At 38.7% G+C, this 21,427-nt stretch overlaps 1 protein-coding gene across 4 annotated transcripts in view; it reads right to left on the reverse strand.

The window, feature by feature from the left end:
• Positions 1-20,953, reverse strand: part of pdgfd (platelet derived growth factor d) — a 69,803-nt gene extending 48,850 nt beyond the window's left edge. Inside the window, exon 1 of one of the 4 annotated variants that reach the window (XM_078929484.1) lies at positions 20,431-20,953. In XM_078929484.1, the coding sequence (XP_078785610.1) occupies positions 20,431-20,560 (130 nt within the window). In that variant the 5' untranslated portion in view covers positions 20,561-20,953. The remainder of the gene's footprint in view (positions 1-20,430) is intronic. The other 3 variants (XM_011482783.4, XM_011482781.4, XM_011482782.4) reach the window with 3 other exon arrangements.
• Positions 20,954-21,427: the final 474 nt, after the last annotated feature.

Below are 21,427 nucleotides of genomic sequence, written 5' to 3' on the forward strand. Positions count from 1 at the left end.
AAAATAAACAAAAACATAATTCCCATTTCATTGCAACAGTTTAAAAATTATACTCCAAATGACCCTCATCGACATGGGGGACAAACGTCAGGGTGGCTAACCCTGGTCCTCAAGAGCCTCAACCCTGTCTGTTTTCCAATTCTACCTAGACTGCTCGATAATGATAACCAAAATCAGGTGTGTTCAGTCAATCCGGATGTGAAATCACTTGAGTCAGCCAATCAACAGCAAGCTGGTTAAGGAGAGCTGGAAAACAGGCAGGGTTGAGGCTCTTCAGGACCAGGGTTAACATAATAGGCCTCCATCTGATTGGTCAACAATGGGAAGGCGTCCATCTGATTGGTCAAAGCATAAAGGGATTTATTTGATTCGTTAAATGCTTCAAGCTGCTAGAAGATTGTTTTAACACATTTTGGGTTTGCGATTTATTGCGATATTCGCCGTCTTTTGCGATATGCATATTGCAGAGCTGGATATTGCGATAACGATAAATTTGCGGTATATTGTGCAGGCCTACTTTACATGTACTTTTAAGTGTTTTATTCATATTGTTCAATAGCTCCTGCTCCTTTTTTACTTTAATGTGGTGCGATTATGCAATAAGACTTTACAAAATCAAGTAATCTGTAATGAGAAGACCGATAATGATTTATTTTATAAATGAATCAATTTTCCTTTAATTTTTTTTTTCTTTCAGGCAATTTGCAGATGAATGATAAACTGGTATAAATAAAAATGATCAACTCTAGCTTTTTCTTCTCTGAAAAATGTTTATTTTTAATCAGAACACCCATAAGCAGAAATCCAAGAAATCTATTTTTTAAAAGTTAATACAGTATTTGCATAAGATATTAAATGCCACACATTTTCTTCCACTTCATCCAATTAAGCAATTGAACGTAAACTAGAAAGAAAATCTTCAGATACAAGCTTTGACAAAGCAAATCAGATTAACTCAGGTCCTTAATAAACTGATGTGTTTCCAGCAGACATGCATGTATTAAAAATAATATTAAAACAAACACAATTAAATTGTTGCTTAATTAAATCAGCGAGCCGCATTGTATGGCTTGTGCGCTCTACTCACTCCCTCTTTGACCTGCTCCACTGACTAAGCGCCTGCTACACCTTATTCTCTCCCTTTTCAACTGCTGCCCTTGTCAGCATGTGACAAATTTATGAATGAAACACCTTTTCCAAAATGATGACTTTGATGACTCTGTTGGTTTTATTTCAATGTCAGCCATTTTATATTTGGGTCACTTTGAGGTGACAAACAGAAAACAATTGGAAAAAGTTAGCATTTGGATTCCCTTGGCAGCTGAGTTCTTTTGCTAACCACACCCGCATTCCTAATATGTTCATATTGTATGTCATATTATCTTACTAAGCTTGAGCCAACAATTCCTGTATTACATTTTCACAATATTCCGGTAAAAAATGGGCAAACAATAAAGGAACGCGTCTTTTGTGAGCACCCCAAACACGGTTAAAAGTCGGCAAGTTCTAAAATGGTTCCAATGATACTCGAGGAGTTTGGAGGCGATGGATTGAAATCCCTATCAAGAGAAGGTGTTTTTCTTTTCTTTTTTTTACAAGACGGTAACCTCTTCCCGAGCTCTTCCTCTGGATATCCCTGACACGTTTTCTGTCGTTCACTATGCTAAGAATTCAATTCTCATTCAGGTGTTAGGTGTTCGTAAATGTTGGCAAGTTTTTGGGTATGTAGCGATGGCAAATTTTAAGTCAAACTCCAAGAAGAAGTAAGAAAGAAGAATTGCTAAAACAATCTGGTCCTTGCGGTCCAGGACTGCTGCGGGACAAATGCATTTTAAAACGGGGCTTCATTTTAGGAAAATGCAGTAACAGGAAAATATTTACATAGACTTAATCCCAATGTAAATAAGACCGGATGGAAACTCTATGTAACCTTTTAGTGGAACTTCCACGGGTTAATCTTTGTGTCAAAGAAAGCGAACATCTTCTCTTTCTCCTTGGCTGACGTAAGTCCACTTAGTAAACTCCCATCCTCTGCTGTGATGTGCTCCTCTTTAACACCTTGGCTGAGCTTCCTGAATAATGCAGAGGGGAGCAACACCTGCTGAGTCAGCACTGAGGACAGGTCAATGGAGATGCTGTGTTTGAACGGTTCTGGCAGCCTTGAAACGTGAATGCAGAGGCGGCAAATACAGACAGATGCATGGCTGCTTGGCATTCACACTCACACAAGCACACAGGCAGAAGAACACACTGCTGTACAAACTAGGGAGATGGGCAAATGCATAATCAATGCAGATTAAAATATGTTTCAGGGTCAACACATTTGCAAGTGTAGGAATAAATTATACCACACCATTTCCCTAAAATAACGAACAAAAATAAGTCAACATCCATGACTACAACTATACTGCAGAGGTAACAAGGATGATGGGTCAAAGGACAATGGCTTGACAACTACAAAAAGTATATCATAAAATCAACATTAGTATGGGAAAATATAGCTTGACTGAGGAGAAATGGAGGACATGCAGAAAAAACAAGGATAGGTTTGAGTGTAGTGCACGTCCCACTCGAGTAGGAGATGAAAGCTAAAGGAGGAGCAGGAAAAGATGAGGCATGAAACCGGCTTGTTTTGTAAACTCCTAATCTTTCATGGAGGATTTTAACTGAGACTTCAGCGAAAGAGTGCACATGTATTCACTACCCTGTGCTTGCCTTAACAGCAGAAGATGGGTAGCATGCGTTGACTGTTTCCTGATCCAAAATCAAGCAATTTAAATGCAAACTGCAACACTAGTAAAACAAATATAAGGAGCTTTGATCAGCATTTTTAGGCTAGTTGCTGATACAGATGTGTGGAGAACTGTATAGGCCAAATCCTGATTGAAGGCTCCATTTAAAGCCACTAAAGAGGCCGGTGTGCACGCCGTCCATTACCTCATCTACTTTGCGAGATGTAGTGAAAACAAACTTCAATAGGACTCATTCTCACAGAAGTGGTACATGAGTATGCCATAAATTCTTGAATGGTTTCATGGCTATGCTGAGCTTATAAAGGAAGGGCTCTCAAATTCAGAGCTCCTGAAACTTTATTTTGTTGGCCCCACATTGATATGAAAGTTTACCATTAATGTGATTCCCAAGAGGAGTGGGCACCTGATGGGCCCACTCAGCCAGTTCCCAGCTACCATCCTTTGACAGGGTTGATGGATAATGGTTGGAGTAACTTACAGTTCACACCAAAGCAGCAGTATAGTTTCATACATGAGTTAATGCTTAATGTAACAATTTAAACAGGAGCTTTACATTAAGCAACAGTAACATCAAGTCAGACCTCTAATAGAATAATGCACCAATCTGGTGAGTTAAAGCCAGATGAACACAGGAAACAGGCTCCAATAGTCAAAATAAACTTCCCCTTCCTTTTCAAAATGAAAATTTTCTGTGAATTTTGAGGCAAACAGCTTCATGCAACAAAAGCATGGTATGTAATGAACATTCCAAAACCCTAATCTTTGATGTACAACATTCCTCTCTCGTACTCACATGGAGATCATTGACCTGCAATGCAACATTGACCTGAGAGCAAAATTCAGCGAGGTCAGTGGAAAATAAGATGAAAATTGGAAAATTTTCAGAGAATTAGCACCCTGTTTTCCCAAATATTCAAGTGAATAATGGACTGTGGAGAAATGTTTGCATACATTTGTTCTACAAATTCTCCCCTTTGAACTTCAATACATTCTATTATTACATTTAGACTAACATGATCATCTTCAAGCAATATGGAAGGTCTCAACTGCTTCCTCTCTAAAATGTGTCTCAGATACGTGAAGATAGGAGCTGCCAAGTCTTTGGCTGCAAAGAGAAGGCAAGAGGAGCCATGATCAGAAGAGCGTTCATGATCTTCATTCTGTGTTACATTCAAATTCAGGGAACGTCAGTCATGATCAAAGAAATTATTAAAACAGTTAATAAAGGGGTTTGAGGATTTTCTTTTTTTTTTTTTAAATCCCAACCTCACCCACACTTTGCCTCCAATGGCTCCTGGGTAAATTGAGTTTGTAGACCAGTGTTGTAGACTAAAATTGTCTTTGCAGTTGGTATTTTTGAACACCATTACCAACAAAACCTTCACTTTGAACCAGTAGCTAAATAGCCCACCTTCTTATCAGGCACTCAAAATCATATTGTTACCTTTAATTTCACGAATGGTTGTCTCTGCATTCTAGAATGTTCGCTGTCCCTCCTCCACCCAGTTCCCCACCTGGAGCAATGCTTTGGCCTCAACCACCATCAGAGTCTATGCTCTGAGGTTCATACATCAATGGTTCAAGTTCCTGCCAAGCGCGCAAGACGTCATCAGCTCAGAGCCTAACTGCCAAAGATTATGGACCTATTTCTAGCATTTCTTTCCGTAGCACAAATAGGTCTATCCTCACAATCCTAATAACAGCCTTTAGAAATGAGAATAAAGACCTTCTACTACACTCATTTCAGAAATTTAAGATCATACACTATAATTACTACTATGTCTAGAACAGAACTATTAAATGAGGGACCACTGCATTTAGTTGCTGCAATCGACCAGCTTTGCTATGAACAAGAACGTTCCTTTTGCTGCAACACATAAACACAATGTTCAGAATGTTAACTTATAAAGAATTTGCTCATATTTTAAAGTTTTCCCACACAGTGTAGTCAATGAGTTGGGATGGTAATGAAGCGAGACAAGGACTGTCCCGCTACAGCAGCTAAGTCACTTGACTGTAGGTCAGGGGTGGGCAAATCTTTTGACTCGTAGGGCCACAAAGGGTTCTAAAATTTGACAGAGGGGTTGGACCAGGAGCAGACGCATGGAGTGTTTTGGTAATCCATCTTAAAAGAAATAACAGAATCTGGACGAAAACATGCTTTTATTTTGATTGAAAATTAATATATGTACTTTAAAACAGAACATGTTCGAGTTTTTGTTTCAAAACTGTGGCTTTTGTTCTCATTTTAGTGGCAATTGCACCAATGGGTTGATGCCCCTTGGGGAAAACACAAAATTAGAGAAATGCTTTGTTCGTGGGGTGTTGGAATGATTGGAAAAATTACTTTCCGACCTGGAAAACACGCATGAATGTCAGAAAGACAACAAATCTTTCTTCATGTAAACAAAGGTCAATGCATTTATATTGTGCCATTTATGGGTAGATTCCTGAATTACAGGGAAAATAAATATTAATAAGGATCATCAACATAATTTCTTACAGTTTGGCGGGCATGATTAAATGGTAGTTTGCCTACCCCTGCTGTAGGTCATTATGATAGAGCAGATAGAAAGTCTTTGTTTTATATAGAGCAAAAATGAAAAAAAAAAATCCTCTTGAATTTCAAAATAACACATCTTGTGGAGAGCCTGCACAATACTTCAGGGTAAACTTGTAAAAGCACTCATTTCTGCTCACCTTCTGCTTTATACTCAGCAGGACATGCAGTGTAGACAGAGCACAGCCATTCCTTATCTGCTTTTCGCATCTGCCTTTAAAGGAAATTCTCATCAAACTATTAAAGTCCATATAAGATGAGCTTGAACAAATTTGGTTTATGTATGTGTGTCAGTTTTTCTTGCTTTAAACAAGGTCAGAGAATTTCCATTAGCTTCTCAATGGCTGTCTATCAAAACACCAAACATCATTACATTCATCTGAAGCACAACAGTATCATGTGCAATTTCAAGATCTGTTGAGGCTTTGCTTGGTATAAGTATGTAGGCTTGTTTGTGAAGCTTGTGGCTAAATCTCATTTAGCCTTTAACTGCATTAGGAGTCAATTGAATGATGTGTCTGTGCAAGTGTGTTAATGTGTGTACGTACATGTATGTGTGGGTCTGGTCTGTAAGTGTGTATGTGTTTTTGTGAGGCTTATAGAGAGGCAGTTGGCCCCTGCTGACAATTACCGCAGTCTGAACAGCATGGCTGACAAGGACAATCAATTATCCCTGATTTTCACACACACACACACACACACACACAAACCAATAGATAAAAAATAAAACATGACATCTATGTGGTCTTCAGTACTTTCTGAAACGATGATCTTTTCACAACCAGGGTTCCATCAGTTTCATACTTTGGCATGTTTTGGAATGGCTATGAACTATAAATGTAACTGGATCGAGAACAAAGAGAATATGTTGGAAAAAACAAAAGTTTTCTTTTTTATTTGTCCAAGAAAAATTCTGTGCAAAGACAGGAAGAAGGGCTTGTGTAACCATCCAACATCCTGAAGTTTTATGCCGTTTTGTGGACAACACATCCTCAAACTGGTTGAGCACTGCAGAGCAAAGTTTTCCAGAAGCTGAATGAGCTTACATCACAAAGGTGAATCTTCACATCCTTTTTTATCTGCTTGATGCACAAAAGTCAAAGTCTGCAGGGCAACTAAAAAGCTTAACCATGAAAAAAAACAAGCTCACCCACATGCAATTTTATCACTATATTTTTAACTTGACATCCCTACAAGAGCTATCCTCCAGTTTGACCCGCAGGTTGGAAATGACCACAAGGCAAGCTATGTACCAAAAGGCTGCATACCATTGCAGCAAATCTCAACAGGCTCAGGACAGACAGCAGTGGAAAAAGCTGGTCCAGCTGGTTGGCTCTAGGCATGGGGACAGAACCCCCCGTGCAGTAAATGATGCATGGATTCTGATGCATGGATTAAGTTAGTTGTCAGAAATACATTCTCTTTCAGTAAGATCTGTCAAAGTCAGAACAACACAGGAGCAACAGCAAATTCATAATCCAGAAATGACAAAACACCCAACTGCATACATGAACGGAAGTCAACAGGCGACGTTGTGTTTTGTCATCTCACAACCCATGTATCTTCAAATTCAATGATTGTTTATAAGAGTAATTAGACAACTGTTGCATAGTTAGTTGAAAATGTGAAGATGGCAAAGTTGCAATAATCAGTTTTCCAAGGACAATATTACCACTCCACTGCCATCAAGCAATGAAAACAACTGATTGCATGCACAGCTAGCAGAGGTAGCGATTAGCCATGAACACTTGAACAAACTTTTTAAGAATGATTAAAATTAAATAATTTGTGTCTCTTGTGGATACATGACCCACCAAAGAAAAAATGTATGTTACTTTGGCACTGTTGTTGTTGGTTCTATTGATATGCTAAATACAGAAACTGTGAGATCTGAAGTCATATTTCATTACCATGAAATGAAACAGATGTAAAACCTGTCTTCAGGAGGATGAATGAGTTCTACATCAGCTCCTGGAGAACATTAGGTCTATGTGATGGGTTTAGCACCTTTGCCGAAACATGATCATATGGGAAACCCATGATATACAAACTTATGTCGACTAAGAACATCCAACAAAATAAAAAGTCAACAAAATAAATCAGCTGACAAGCTTTTATCCACCCCAAAGAACCAAAACAGCCTAAATAAATACTGTTTTTCTTAAATACTCAAAAATAATTGATTCCAACATTAAATAGGGCTATGTCATATTTGTGCATGACTGAGGCCGACAGTACAAATTATGAGTATTTTATAGTTTTCTCAGGCGTACATTTTGTGTGCTTTTATCGCAACCATCTAGGAACCTGCTGAATTCCTTTCGGACACAGGGTTGCTGGAGCCTTTCCCAGCTACTGTTGGGCAAAAGGGTACACTCCCATGCAAACCAATTCAGAGATACGAATTAATCAATTAAGCCTGTTTTGGACTGTGGAAGGAAACAAAAGTGGCCTGAGAAAACTCACACATGCACAAGGTAAATACATGCAAACTCCACACAAAAAGGAGTTGAACCAGGGCTTTCTCACTGTGAGGCGAGAGTGCTAACCACTATTCCACCTGCTTTTAAGACAGAATATTATTTTATGAGTCATCAAATAGGCTACCACCAAAGAGAGACATAAAGTCATAGTAAGGTATTTAATAGAAAACTTTTTTAGATAAGGTTGACTCCATTTATATTTCCATTTCATTGAACCTTTTTTCTTCAATGATTTGTGATCTTCACTGGTGTCCATGGATTACATGAAATCTTTCCACCTTTATCCACCTTTATCATGGTAGGGAGAACACGTCAATGTAAGGGTGGGGTCATCTAAGATAGCACAAGGGGATCTAGTGTTGACATTTTTCAACTACCGTAACTCTTCAACCGGATTCTGAAGCGGAGAAAACCAGCTATGCACTGATATGCAACACTTTACAGTAGTGAGGTTTCTACGCAATCAACACAAATCAGCTCATTCTGTTGCAGTATCAAACTCAACACTCCAAGCTACACACACACACACACATAAAATTCATGGCTGTCTCAGTCATGCACAAAAAAGTAAATGAAGTGTGCATTTGTATAGGTTTAGTTCAGTAGAAACTTACAATCAGAATCAGAGTCCGCTGATTTACAGTGTTCGCATTAATGATTGAAGAGTTACGGTATCAGCCGATGTTATTTAGACGTCACCGACGACATCTCCAGTGTTAAAGGTTAAAACAACTGTACAAGGTAACAACAAAGACGAAAGAACATTTTTGCACCATTTGCACTGTGTGTGCGTGTATGAGTTAGGGGCTTTATTTACCACAGCTACCTTAGAACCAGTATATCAAAAATGAAACCCCTCGAAGGACTGCTTGGTTGTCGTTGGAGAAATGTGTGTGCATGTGTGTGTATGTGTGCGTAGCTTTCGGCGTTGAGTATGATGCTGAGCAGATGCTGATGTTTTGACAGCCATCCTGCTCCCAGTCTGTCTGCCTCACATCAGCTGTGCGTTTCCACGAGTGTGCATTTGTATAAGTTTATGTCAGTGAAAACGTGCACAAGAGCACTCCCTAAGTGTGCGTGTGAGTCTGTGTGTGGCTGTGCAGCAGGGTTAAGCAATGGTCTGGCTGTCAAGTGTGTCTGACCTTCTATCTACCACTGGGATCACTTAGTGCAGGCTCCACAGCAGCACATTATATCTTCCTCCAGCTTCTTCACTCCTTTTTCTTTTCATTTTTCTCATTTTTTTCTTTCCTTATCTTTTCTCTCTGTCGTTGTGTCTCTTATTCTCATTTTGATAGCCTGTTACATTACCTCATCTGCTCTGGCCTGTCCTCGTCCCCCATGACAATCCTCCCTTTCTGCTCTGAATTTTTTTTCTTTACATCTGCACTCGCAGACAGCTCAAACACAAAAATCTGAGTTACAATCAACTGAAAACAAGAAAGAAGAAGAAGCTCATGAAGACAAGAGGTGTCAGGGTTGGGGAGGGGGGCACCAGAAATGCTGAGATGCACAAATGAAGAATTAGAGAGAAGGAGGGAGAGAAATAGTGGAGGAAGAAATGCTGACGGTTGAAAAGATAAAAGTGTTTGACAGAGAAAGAGAAAAAGGAATAACAAAGTCTTACGCCATCAATCTGTCTTCAGTACGACTGTGACTTGTTACTTACATGCAGATTTAATTCGATTCATGAATCACAATTGTTTATGTACAGTTCTTACTATTTAAGATATTAGCATATTTTTAACTACAAGTCAAATCAGCAGCTATAGTCAACAAACTTTCTCTCATGACTAATTATCACCAATATTTCCTAGTTAATAATTAACTATTTTTCTAGTTCATAGTTGCACTGTCTTTGCTAGATTGTTCAAGATACTTCACAGATGTACTCTGTTAAAGTCTTCAATGGCAATAGAAGGTTAAGGAAAGAAAAATAAGGGACAACCTGGACCTGTTTATCAAATGTGTTCATTTTTTTAAACATGTTACAAAAGTATCGGGTTGGGACTTGATATTGGCAGATACTCAAAATCAGCTGACTCTGAATCAAATCAGGACCAAAACAACCTGATCAGATGTGGGCTTTATTGCTGATTAGATCCTGACCAAATGTGGGTAAGAGAACATGCAGTGTTTGTCACTTTTTATTTATCAGAGACAAGCTGAAGGTAAACAAATATATATATCCTCTTGTCATCTTTCTGCAGTGTCGCTTCAAACATTGTTAAGTTTTAGTAGATGTTAAACGAAACTCTTAAAAGGATCTAAATTTGTCTTTTTTCAAAAAGGTCATTTGAATTTCTTTGACTGTTTCTCAGTACTTTGGTGAAAAGAGCTGAGATGGCTCACACTGAATCTGGAGGAAGATCGCTTAAACTCATAAAAGAACAAGCCTGCAGGTCTGAATTTAGTTCAGTTTGTGAGAGTCAGACAACAGATGCAGAAACACTGGAAGATCCTTCGTTTTTGCACACCTTTGCCATAGTTTTTTATAATAACTTTATTGTTATAATTTGCTACCCGAGCCTTAATGATTTGAAATAAATTAGCATACACTTTAAACTTGCACTAACATTGACTTCAGAGAGCTTGTTTCCGTGCTGCACCTCGCCTGTGGGAATGAAAATGCAATTAACACACCAGCTGTAACTACACTGACTTTGGAGTACACAAGTCAAAAGAAGAAGCATCCACGTTGTGCTGACAGCTCATGCTGCTTATATCCCCTTCTACTTTTTGAAGTTCCCAATGTATCACTAGCAAACTGTCCAGGGTGTACCCCAGGTTTTGCATAAAACTAGCTGGGATAGGCTCCAGCAACCCATTGACCTTGACCAGGTTACCATTCTTTATAAACCATTTTGTTATCAGTGTGCAGTTTTATTGCCTGTGTTTAGTTGTGCAGTGTGTTTTGTTTGATACCTTTGTTAGTTTTGACAACAGAGTCAACATTGTGACCTCAAAGTGAGCTTTTGGCTCAAGTATTTTGTATATTTAGCCTTTATTTTGAAAATTGTGTTTGGTGTTTTTATTGCAATAATATATAGTGCAGATCTTAACAATGACAATAAAATACATATCGGATCATTAATTGTGATAAAACATCAGATTTAGATTGAGTCGGAATCTACGTGATTGGGCCCAATTTCTGGTCACGTGATCTTATTGGAAGATCACTTGTGTTAATGCACATTAAAACTTACCAAAAAACAGTTTTTTCTTATTAAAAAAAAGAAAAAAAAACATTTAAATCTAGCTCTACTGTTGCAGGGTGTGCTGGAGCCTTTCGGAGGTGTCTGCAGGCAAAATAAGTTCCTTCTGGATGGGCTGACTGTAAACATGGCAACAATTTTAGAAATAAGAAATAAAGGGTAAACGTTGGCCAAGCTCATGGTAAGATTTTAAAACAAAACTAAAGACTCAGATGTTTGATGTCAGATTATTTGTCCAGAAGGCACTGGGAGTAACTGACAGTGTTGTTAATCTATATTCTTTTCAAGATTCCAGTCATTTCTTCACACTGTTTCCTTATTATCTGTGACTGTTATGCATAACCGTTGCTGGGAGTTGCAGGAAAGTCGTGAATCTTCTTCCATCTCGGCTTGTCTTATCCTTCAATCTCTGCTTTATTCTGCTGCTGCTGCTTATTCAGCACAGCCATCTAATTCATCTGACTTTTTTGGATGCCGTTCCTTCTTCTCTGCACAACTCTTTTCACACCTCTACTTTGTCTCTTTCATATCACCAGTACTCCATTTCTGTTGTCTAATTCTGTTCCTCTCCAAACTCCGTCTTTCAATGTCTCTTTATTGCATCTGCTTGTCAGCTGTTTTTTGCGAGAAACTTGCACTTTGGCAGAACCGCAAACAGACTACAGCATCTGCCTTTCCTTAATTCCCTGCTTCCTCTTTTCTTCGTGTCCCATCTTCTACAGTCAGAAGTGTCTGCATGGTTAATAGCACTTCCACTCCTGCTCATTCTCTTCTTCACCTAATGGCCAAGCTCCTTGGTTTTTTAATCTAGAAAACTTTATTTCTGTGGTCTCTTTATCTGTGTGTGTTTCATCTTTCCTCCTCGCCTGTCTCTTGTCATCCTGTTTCCTGTGAGCCGCATCACACTAATGGCTTCATTATTCTCTTAAAGCAATAGTGTTCACTCATTCATTCATTGTCAACCACGCCTCAATTCAGACATCCTCATCAACGTGGTGGGAAGAGGTGTGAGGGGGCATGATGTGTCTTTGTGCATGACTGCAAAGGACAGGCCTATAATGCATGAGCTCATTGGTTTTCAATACAAACAACATCAATGATGAATGCATCTCAGGAGAACTTTCAAATCTCGAAAACAGAGCGAGATGAGCTGCAACCTACTTAGACTTTATTACCAAAGAGAAAAGCGCCAGGGGGCCATTTTTACCACCAAAGTATTCAGTTGCTACCTGCTTAATGGAAAGCGGTGTATGTGTGAAACAGGATATCCTCCCTTACTTTCTATTCACCCTCAGCGTCCTTCCTCTTCCTGACAGATTTTTCTGCCCCTCTACTGACTGCAGGCAGTCAGATGGTTCAGCTGCCAAGACTTACTACTCTGAAACATCTGTCCTGCTTACACTCTATTCCCCTCCACTGCGTCACTAAACTAGTTCATTTTTAGAAGTGCCTTATTGGCTTTTAAATTAGGTTTGTATTGCCAAAAGTAGACAATACACACAAAAAGAGATGAATGAGTCTAGGTAACAAACTGCTTTGTGTAAACACTGTGGATGAGCTACTTCAAAGTAAAGGAGAAGAGGGATTATCCAATCCCATCATGTCATTGAAAATCTTTCATCTATGATGCTATGCATCCATTGACTGTATATTAGAACTGGAGTGAGTGAGAGTGAATGAAGCCAGTTCAGTCACCTTTATTTGCAATACGGATGCCGCCATGTAGGAGCCAGACATCGCCAGAAAGCAGTGATTGGTCCCATAGACCTCTATAGAGAAATAAACAGATATTACTCAGTCATTCTATTTGTCAGAACAACCATTCTTGCTTTGCTACCTTTTTTTCAACACGTTCCTGATATTTTACTTTTTTCATATTTTTGCTTCATCCCAAGTTATTCAAGTTATAAACTGACCAATCAGATGCTTCAATTAAAGTAAATGATTGCACGTCCAATGTTCGAAACTCCTGCATGCTGAGAGTGGTTGCCATAAAACATTGACTCAGACTGATTTGGGCCAATCACTGCTTATGGGTGATGTCACACTCACACACTCACACACTCACTCACTCACTCACTCACTCACTCACTCACTCACTCACTCACTCACTCACTCACTCACTCACTCACTCACTCACTCACTCACTCACTCACTCCAATTCTCATAAGAAATCAATAGGTGGAGTCATTGTTTCAATTGTATCAATTTGGCCTGTGTACATCCTAAAAAAATTATATCAAATTTTGACAATTCTTATTCATTCATTCATCTTCTTTACCGTTTATTCCCTTTCGGGGTCACGGGGTTGCCGGAGCCTATCCCAGCCACTTGGGCGAAGGCAAGGGATGCCCTGGACAGGTCGCCAGTCTGTCGCAGGGTAGAATATCCTCAATCACACATCCATTCACGCTCACAGTCACACCTATGGACAATTTAGAGTTACCAATCAACCTATGAAGCATGTTTTTGAACGGTGGGAGGAAGGTGGAGATCCCGGAGAAAACCCACACATACACGGGGAGAACATGCAAACTCCACACAGAAAGGTCCCCCATTGATGTTGTGTTTTTCATGTCCCCCAGCCGGGACTTGAACCAGGGGCCTTCTTGCTGTGAGGCAAGAGCGCTAACCACTGCGTCACCGTGCAGCCTGACAATTCTTAATGTATTCATTATCAGCATAAAATAATTTTTTTATTATATACAACATACATAGTTTCACATATTTAAATCATGCGATGATGATGCTTAATTACATTTTAAACTTCAGTGGAGAAATGTATTTAAATCTAACCTTTCCAACCACAGAGATAGGAAGTCAGGTTTGTGTCATTTCAGTTTTTTTTTCTCTCCTTGGCTTTATCGCCGATTAGATCCTGGGATCAGATAATCTCCTTACGTTTCATGATACTGTATATTTGGTACTGATCTCTGTTTCCAGGTTCCCTTATCTGCTCTGCAGCAGTCCTCCATTAGGCCTGCTTTCGTTTATCCTGTCCTTTATTCTGTGTCCATTTGGCTTGTGGTTGGTCTGACAGTCTCACTCTGGCAGCTGACGGGGCAGAAAAGTGGAAGAACAGGTCTTTTAAATTTATCTCTCTGTACACACCTTTTCCCTCACCTCCTCCTCTGCGCCCTTCTGTTGCCCTCAGTTCTGCCCCTGCCCTCTCTTCCACTGCCTCACTCCACTCACTTTCCGAGGCTTTGTTCTCGCCTCTCATGCCCCTCCTCCTCCCAATCCCCTAACAGTCTGCTCAGGGTCTACGCCTTCATTTTTGTGTGCAGGAAAGGAAAAGGGTGTCTGCCAAACATTTCGGGGTGGGGAAGCTTTGGGCCACGAGAAGAATGGATAAGTTAATGTGTGTGATGAAACTGTTATTTATGGTGGGAGCCCCTTGAAAAGGAGATCCTGTGATTGTGTTTGAGACAGTCTGGCATATGGGTGACTGGGTGGGAAGCATGTTGGGGTTCCCAAATGTGACTCATGGGTCCTTGTTGAGAGCCTGCAGCTCTGAAAAAGTGGTAAGTAAGATCGCTGTTATAACACCTTATGATCAGACTAGATAAATAAATACGTGTAAACCTTAATGACCCACTCTGGTCATCTTTTGATCTATTGTAAAAGCATTCCCAGTGGTCTTTTAATTATAATTATGCAGTTTTCAACCAAAATCAAAAGAACTGTGTCGTTTACCAGAGACACAGTAATTTATTAGAAATTCGCCTCTGAGTTGTGAGTCAGATCCAACAAAAATTACTAGCAATAATGGAGCTATCCAGCCGCACATTCTTGAGGCAAATGCCAGCTCAGGCGAGGAAAACCCAAGACATGGATCTATTTGTCTACAAGTGGATGCATACGAATGGAGTGGAGTAGGGAGCTTTTGGCCCTCCCAGGATTTTCTTTTTTTTACATCACAAATACGATCCTTTTTCAAATGCTACATTTTTTTGTCTGCCCCTGATTCACAACAATTTGAATCAAGAAAGCACAGAAACGCAGTTTTGACCTTAATTTTCTTTATAATTGCACTCTGTCATCAGAACTTTGCCATGAGAACGTGTAAAAAACACCAAAAACACAATTTTCATCGGCCAAAATCTGGTTGAAAACAGGAACTTCTTGACCTGAAGTGGACTTGGCTGGCTTACGATATGAGCTGAATGACTCATAACGGTTGTTACCGTATAGATGTTGGAAGTAGACAGGCTAAGATAGACTTTAGAAAAAGCTTAATACTTTTTCCCTTCATTCTCATACAGAGGAGACCATCAACTCTGCTTTGATGTGCACAAACATTCAAATATGACCTGGTTCGTCCTTGAGGTTCTAATATTTTTTGTTATTTTTCACTAAAACTTACTTTAAAGGCAAAAATTCCTGTGAAGTCCACACTATTTTTATTAGCTAAGTAAATGTGTCATTGTTACTCAGTGTGCAATGATGACAGTGGGCTTTACACCCTAAATCCACTGCCCTGTTTATTTATTTGCTGCAAAAGCAAGAGCGGAACTTGAAGGCAGATGGAAAGATACAGTAGAGAGATGAGAAGAGAGGCAACTAAAAAAATGAGAATCTGGTAAGATGGAGTGATATAGAGCAAGACATAGAATGATAAGACCAGACTGAGGGAAGAATGAAAGATAAGAAAGGAATGATTAGAGGGGAAAAGAGGAAGACTCGGGCGGCTATGCCAGGCCTCATTCTCTGCTTAGCAGAGATGCTGTATAATTAAATTATGGTTGCTTTGAACTGAATGCAAAACCAGTGCAATATGTCCAACCTCATTTGTGTTTAGCAGGTTAACCACAGCAGTATGGCTACGCTCGGCATGTCTGCAGTCACTGCCATTAGCAATTTTGTCTAAGGGCAGCTGCACAGAGTTCTGCTGCAGCTGTACGTCCTGTGTGAGGGCAAACCAGGATTTTAACCTCAATAACAGCATGTTTATGTCATCTTGATATCACCTGAATATAATATATAGAGTGCAATTAATTCTTAAAATGTCACAGATAAAAGGACAGGTGGACAGAGCATTTAACTTAGTTATAAATTCAATCTTAGCCACACAGCCAGTTTATTAGCAGAAAATGAAGTTGTTCCCAAATGGTAGATTTGTTTAATTTCATAGTTTACACCTGTCCAAAAATAAAATAAAATGGTTTCAAATAATATTTGAAACCAAATCTCAGTTTTTTTAAGATTTAATTTAATTTAATCTGCAGAAAATTGTGAGCTGCTGATCTTTGCTCTTTTGATGTCCTCCAACACTTTCTGTGATGTTTATTCTGAGCTTTAGTAACATTTATGAATGAGTTAATCAATAAATTAACAAATTAACGAATTTTTGAATGAAGGTAAATTTAAACAGGTTATAGAAGCAAAGAGTGTGCCAACCTTTTGAGGTCAAACAAAAACAGGTTCATATAGTAAAAGTTGTTCTAGAGAATTGGAAAGAAACAAAAAAGGTCAAACTCCTAAGATGTTTTTAACAGGTAAATGCTAAACATTTGCAACAAAAGTGAAAATAATAATAATAATAATAATAATAATAATAATAATAATAATAATAATAATAATAATAATAATAATAATAATAATAATATTAAAGGTTAAATATGTATGTAGTACCAATCGATCCTCTGATCACAGTACTTTTACTATGATTTTACCAACACTTCCTGTTTTGGATATTATTTTGAAGTCAGGACTTCCTGTTTTACCCTTTTTAAAATAGTTTGTGTCTGAATTCCCTCAATACTGACTATTTAGTGCACTGTAATGGTTGTTTACTATTTTTTCGGGTTGTCTGAATCTACAAGTCCAAAATCCAGACCCTGGAAATTTCACAGAAGCTTCTGCAATAAACCAGTGTGCATTGATGCTCACTAGATTAGTAAATATAGACCATAATCCATTGCGCTTGAATTGTCATTTTTTAAAAAGGTATTTAAATGTATTTCTTGTAAATCAACCATATTTTCATCATCAGAACACATTGGATTCATAAAGATTTTTTGTAAAGTTTTCATATTCTGGTTTTGCACTATATAGTCTTAGGGGTTAGGAAGTAGTTAGGAAATTTGGATATAACCATGGTTAGCTCTACCACCATATATATGTGTGTGTGTGTGTGTGTGTATATATATATATATATATATATATATATATATATATATATATATATATATATATATATATATATATATATATATATATATATATATATATATATATATATATATATATATATATATATATATATATATATATATTATTTCCTTCACCTGTGTGTTCTCGGTTTACTTGCTGTCTGCCAGGTTGTCTGACTGCACTCCATCGATGGCCTGATGCTGCTGATCCTGAACTTGACTTGCCTACTGGATCTTCCCTGTCTGCGTCTGGCTCTTTTGATTCCATATCTGCCTCTCCTGTTTTACTGGACCTCTAGATTATAAAGGAATTTGGATTTTCTGACCAGTTCCGCAGATTCTGCAGAATTCTTTGGCCCACTCTCCTACATAAACACTCCACTAATGGAAGCCCATCCACACGTCCTGCACATAGTTCTTTAATAAATCCATATTTCACTTTATTCATATAGTACTGGTTTTGTTATTCATTTCCACTATTTATCTGGTGAGTTTACGCTAAATCTTGCAATATTTGACTGACTTTCAAAACAGACAAGGAGTCTGTTTGGAGCTCCAGAACCTGAAAAAAAATTCAGATAAATGTGACACAATTTTAGTGTCATTTTAACCAGTGGGGGAAAGAATTCAGCCATCAACTGGTAAAACTAAAGGTACTACTTGAAAAATGTGGCATAAATTACTCATTTGATTATTTTACTCATTATCAGGGATTAGCATTGAATTGGAAAGGACTAGAGCGGTAAAGTCCAAAGTAAATATCAGATCAGGAATTTTAAAATCCCATCATGAAATTTAGGCAATTTTCCTACCCTAAAACACTGGACAGGATGGTAAATTTCAGTCTATCTGCTTTCTTTATCCACTAAGGGGCTGTAAGCTAGCTAGCAGGAGAGAATGTAAACAGAGAGCTTTCAGCAACTAGAAAAGAAGGGGGGGGCTTCTCTGCGCCAATGGTCCTGCCCACAATTTAGAAGCAAATTTCAAATGAACTCCTTCCAACCTGCAGAAACTATGTCCTTGAAAACGATACAGGTTGTTTGATTTTGGCTAAAAATAACATAATTATAATTAAAAGACCACTGGGAAAATCGATTTGAAAATAGATCAAAAGATAAACAAAGTCTTTAAGCTGTAACCTTTCAAATTAAAGTTTCCCAATGCCATTCTACTGGTTCTTTGACCCAGAGTTTAACAAGTAGCCCTGTGTTCAACCACTGAAAAGGCTCAGCACCATGCAACTTGTTCTTATAGCCCTGTAGTCATCACATCTACCTTAAAATCCAAACTCCAACAGTCTGGCTCATATCTAGCACTGCAGGCAAGCCACACTATACTTTCTTTTATGCCAACAGCAAACCAGATAAGTCACCAAAACAAAAGCTTTGCATTCTTTACAAAAACAACAAAAAAAAAACAACTTTTTTTAGTGTTAATGCAAAATAGTTGCCAGACTGTAAGAAAATCAAAACAACAAAAATCCTCATGACTTTATTATCAATTAACTTTGTTGGATTATGGAGCCATATCTGAGGTGGGGGAGGGGGCCTTAAGGTCAACATACCAATAGAAGGTTATTTATATGTTCTTATATAATGATAACTATAAAAGGAAGAATCATGGGTAATATTTCTCACAATACTGAAACGTAAAAATCCAGCGAGAAATCTATTCAAACTGAACATAAAATATTTACACATTTTATAAAAAACATGATATGGATGTAAAGCAGTGGAACTTCAAAGTGTCTTAAAGTTCCATCTTTGTTATGTGTGACACTGACTGTATTGCAATGCCTGTATCTGTCTCTGCCTACACTAACATCTTGCTTTCTACTAGCACAACTAGGTCATCTTGTCTTCTTATTTCAGGTAAGTTGCAGAAAGAAGAAAACCAAATAAGATCTGCTTTGTTCTTGGTTACGTATGTGCTTCCTATTAAAATTACTCACTTGCTTTATCCTTGTATACCTCACTGTAGCCTTTTTGTTGAGCACTCAAGCGCACTTCAATGGCACAGAATAACACCGAGCAAAACGCTGAAGAAACGCAGACAAAAAAAACCTCGGAGGGAATTCCTCGAAGTGAGCTAAGACGTTCTGTCAGAGCATTTCCGCACAAACACTCACATTCAGACGCAGCAGGGTACAGAAAGAGCACGCCCACAGTCGTGACAGAAGAAGCCAAAGCCAAGGAGTTCCTATCAGTATGAGGTTCCCTCCTGCACACGGAAGTTCCAATAATCAGCTCCAGTCAATCAAATAACAGAACTAAGCTTTCATGTTGCAAAGAGGGAACACACACTCACACACATGAGTGAGGATAACTTTTAAGTAGTAAAGCTAAACGTCAGGGGAGTCCAGGGCCTCTACTGAAACTGCAGTTTATCTGAAAACTAGAGCTAATCCTAGCTCCTAGTTTGACCTAAATTGATCACATCTGTTTTGTTGCACCTGAAAAAACAAATGGTTTGCACTGTTTGTTAAAAAAATGTTGAGATATAATTCCCGTCATGCATGTTTAAATTTTCTTTTTACTTAATGTTGTTACTTGATAACTTGATCTGCAATGTGTAGCAATGATATCTGTATTAATATGAATTTGTAATCTGATTATAATTAATGAGTATTACATATGTTATATGCCTAGGATAGCACAAGGGTTAACTGAATTGTATATATATATATATATATATATATATATATATATATATATATATATATATCCCACAAACCTTCATTCATTGGTATTTTCACGTTTGCGTGTGTCTATGTGGGCAATCAAAGGAACGGTTGTTCAAAAGTAAATGTGACACATCTCCAGAACATCATATGCAACATGATAGGAACATCTGAGAACTTCAGCTACAATGAGAGACAGATGGTCTGCATCAGTCTCAGTGGAGTTCTCCCACAGGAGAACACCTCCACTCAGACGACTGGAAAATGAGTGTCACACGTCTGGAAAAGCGCAGATAAATCCAATCCATATTATTATTATTATTATGGAAAGTTCATCATCAAATACAACGTTAGTCACCCACATACTTTACTTCTTTATGAAGTCCCCTACATTTTTGGGATAGTCAGTGATGTCGAGCTGTGTCAAAATATCACAAGTTAAGATTAAACTCTCAAAAAAAAAAGGCTAAAGTCAGCTATGCAACCGGAAACAGAGCGCACTGTGTGCTGCGCATCTGTTTCCGGACTATTTACTTTCTTTAAAGATATACAACTAAACAGTAAACAACATAAATACATCTCACCGTCTCTCCTGGTGTTTCCCCTCAGAACTCTGGCAGTTGAGACCTGGGCTCTCCCCACTCCACTCACGGCCCCCAACAAAAAAAGTATCCACATCTGGAGAAGCCCTGATCCTTTCATAGCGCTGACCATCTTATCCCAAACTCCTCTCAAAGTTACCTTTACTTTCTGAACACTGGCCTCTCTCCTCCAGATAAAAGTCACTTGTTGAGAGTCCTGTCACTAACTCCCGTCCCGCGCGCCAAGTTGCAGAGATTACCAGAGATCCCGCTTTCCTGGGAAAGTTGAGCGCGCACCGTCACCGACCAGAAGTGTGAAACAGCGAGAGCAGGTGGAGGATAATATAGCTCCGTTCACGGCCAGACATCAGACTGCGGGCGCCGAGCGTCTTATCAACGTGACACGAAACGTGGCAACCGAGAATATGGAGAATATTCTGCATAGTCTGCATCGCTCAGCGCTGCTACATCTGATGCGTCTGGCGTCAAACTTTCCCCACTGACTGACCGGTGCGCGCTGGCGACGCATGTGTGCGCTTCTCCGCCTGCGCGCACACGCATTTTGAAGGACGTGGAGTAAACACAACAGAAAAGAAAAATGCTGCAGATAAGATTCTGCCTTTTTAGTTGTTGTTATTAAATTTTATAGTGTGGCACTAACATTCAGCAATAAGTGCTCATATTAGGAGTTTGCTGTGAAAGAACAGATGTTTGCTTCATTTCACTGTTCAACAGGTTACATCATTCAGTCTCACGAATCCTTCAGGAAACCAAACAAACCATTTTAATGTTTGACCTGAAAACCACAGCAGTCTTTTGCTCAAGCATCTCTGTTTCACACACTGTCTTGCTGATCAGATTCAATATGTTTTATTTATCTGCCTTCTGCTCAAATAGTCAGAGAGGAACTCCTATGAGGAGTTTAGACAAAAGCCCAAGAAAAAGGAGTCCACTTCTCACAGGAAATTTTACCTCTGAGTGATTGATGGTTCCAGCTTCC

This window comes from Oryzias latipes, chromosome 13, assembly GCF_053564925.1.
Source record: "Oryzias latipes strain Hd-rR chromosome 13, Olatipes_Hd-rR_3.1".
Classification (NCBI taxonomy): Eukaryota; Metazoa; Chordata; class Actinopteri; order Beloniformes; family Adrianichthyidae; genus Oryzias; species Oryzias latipes.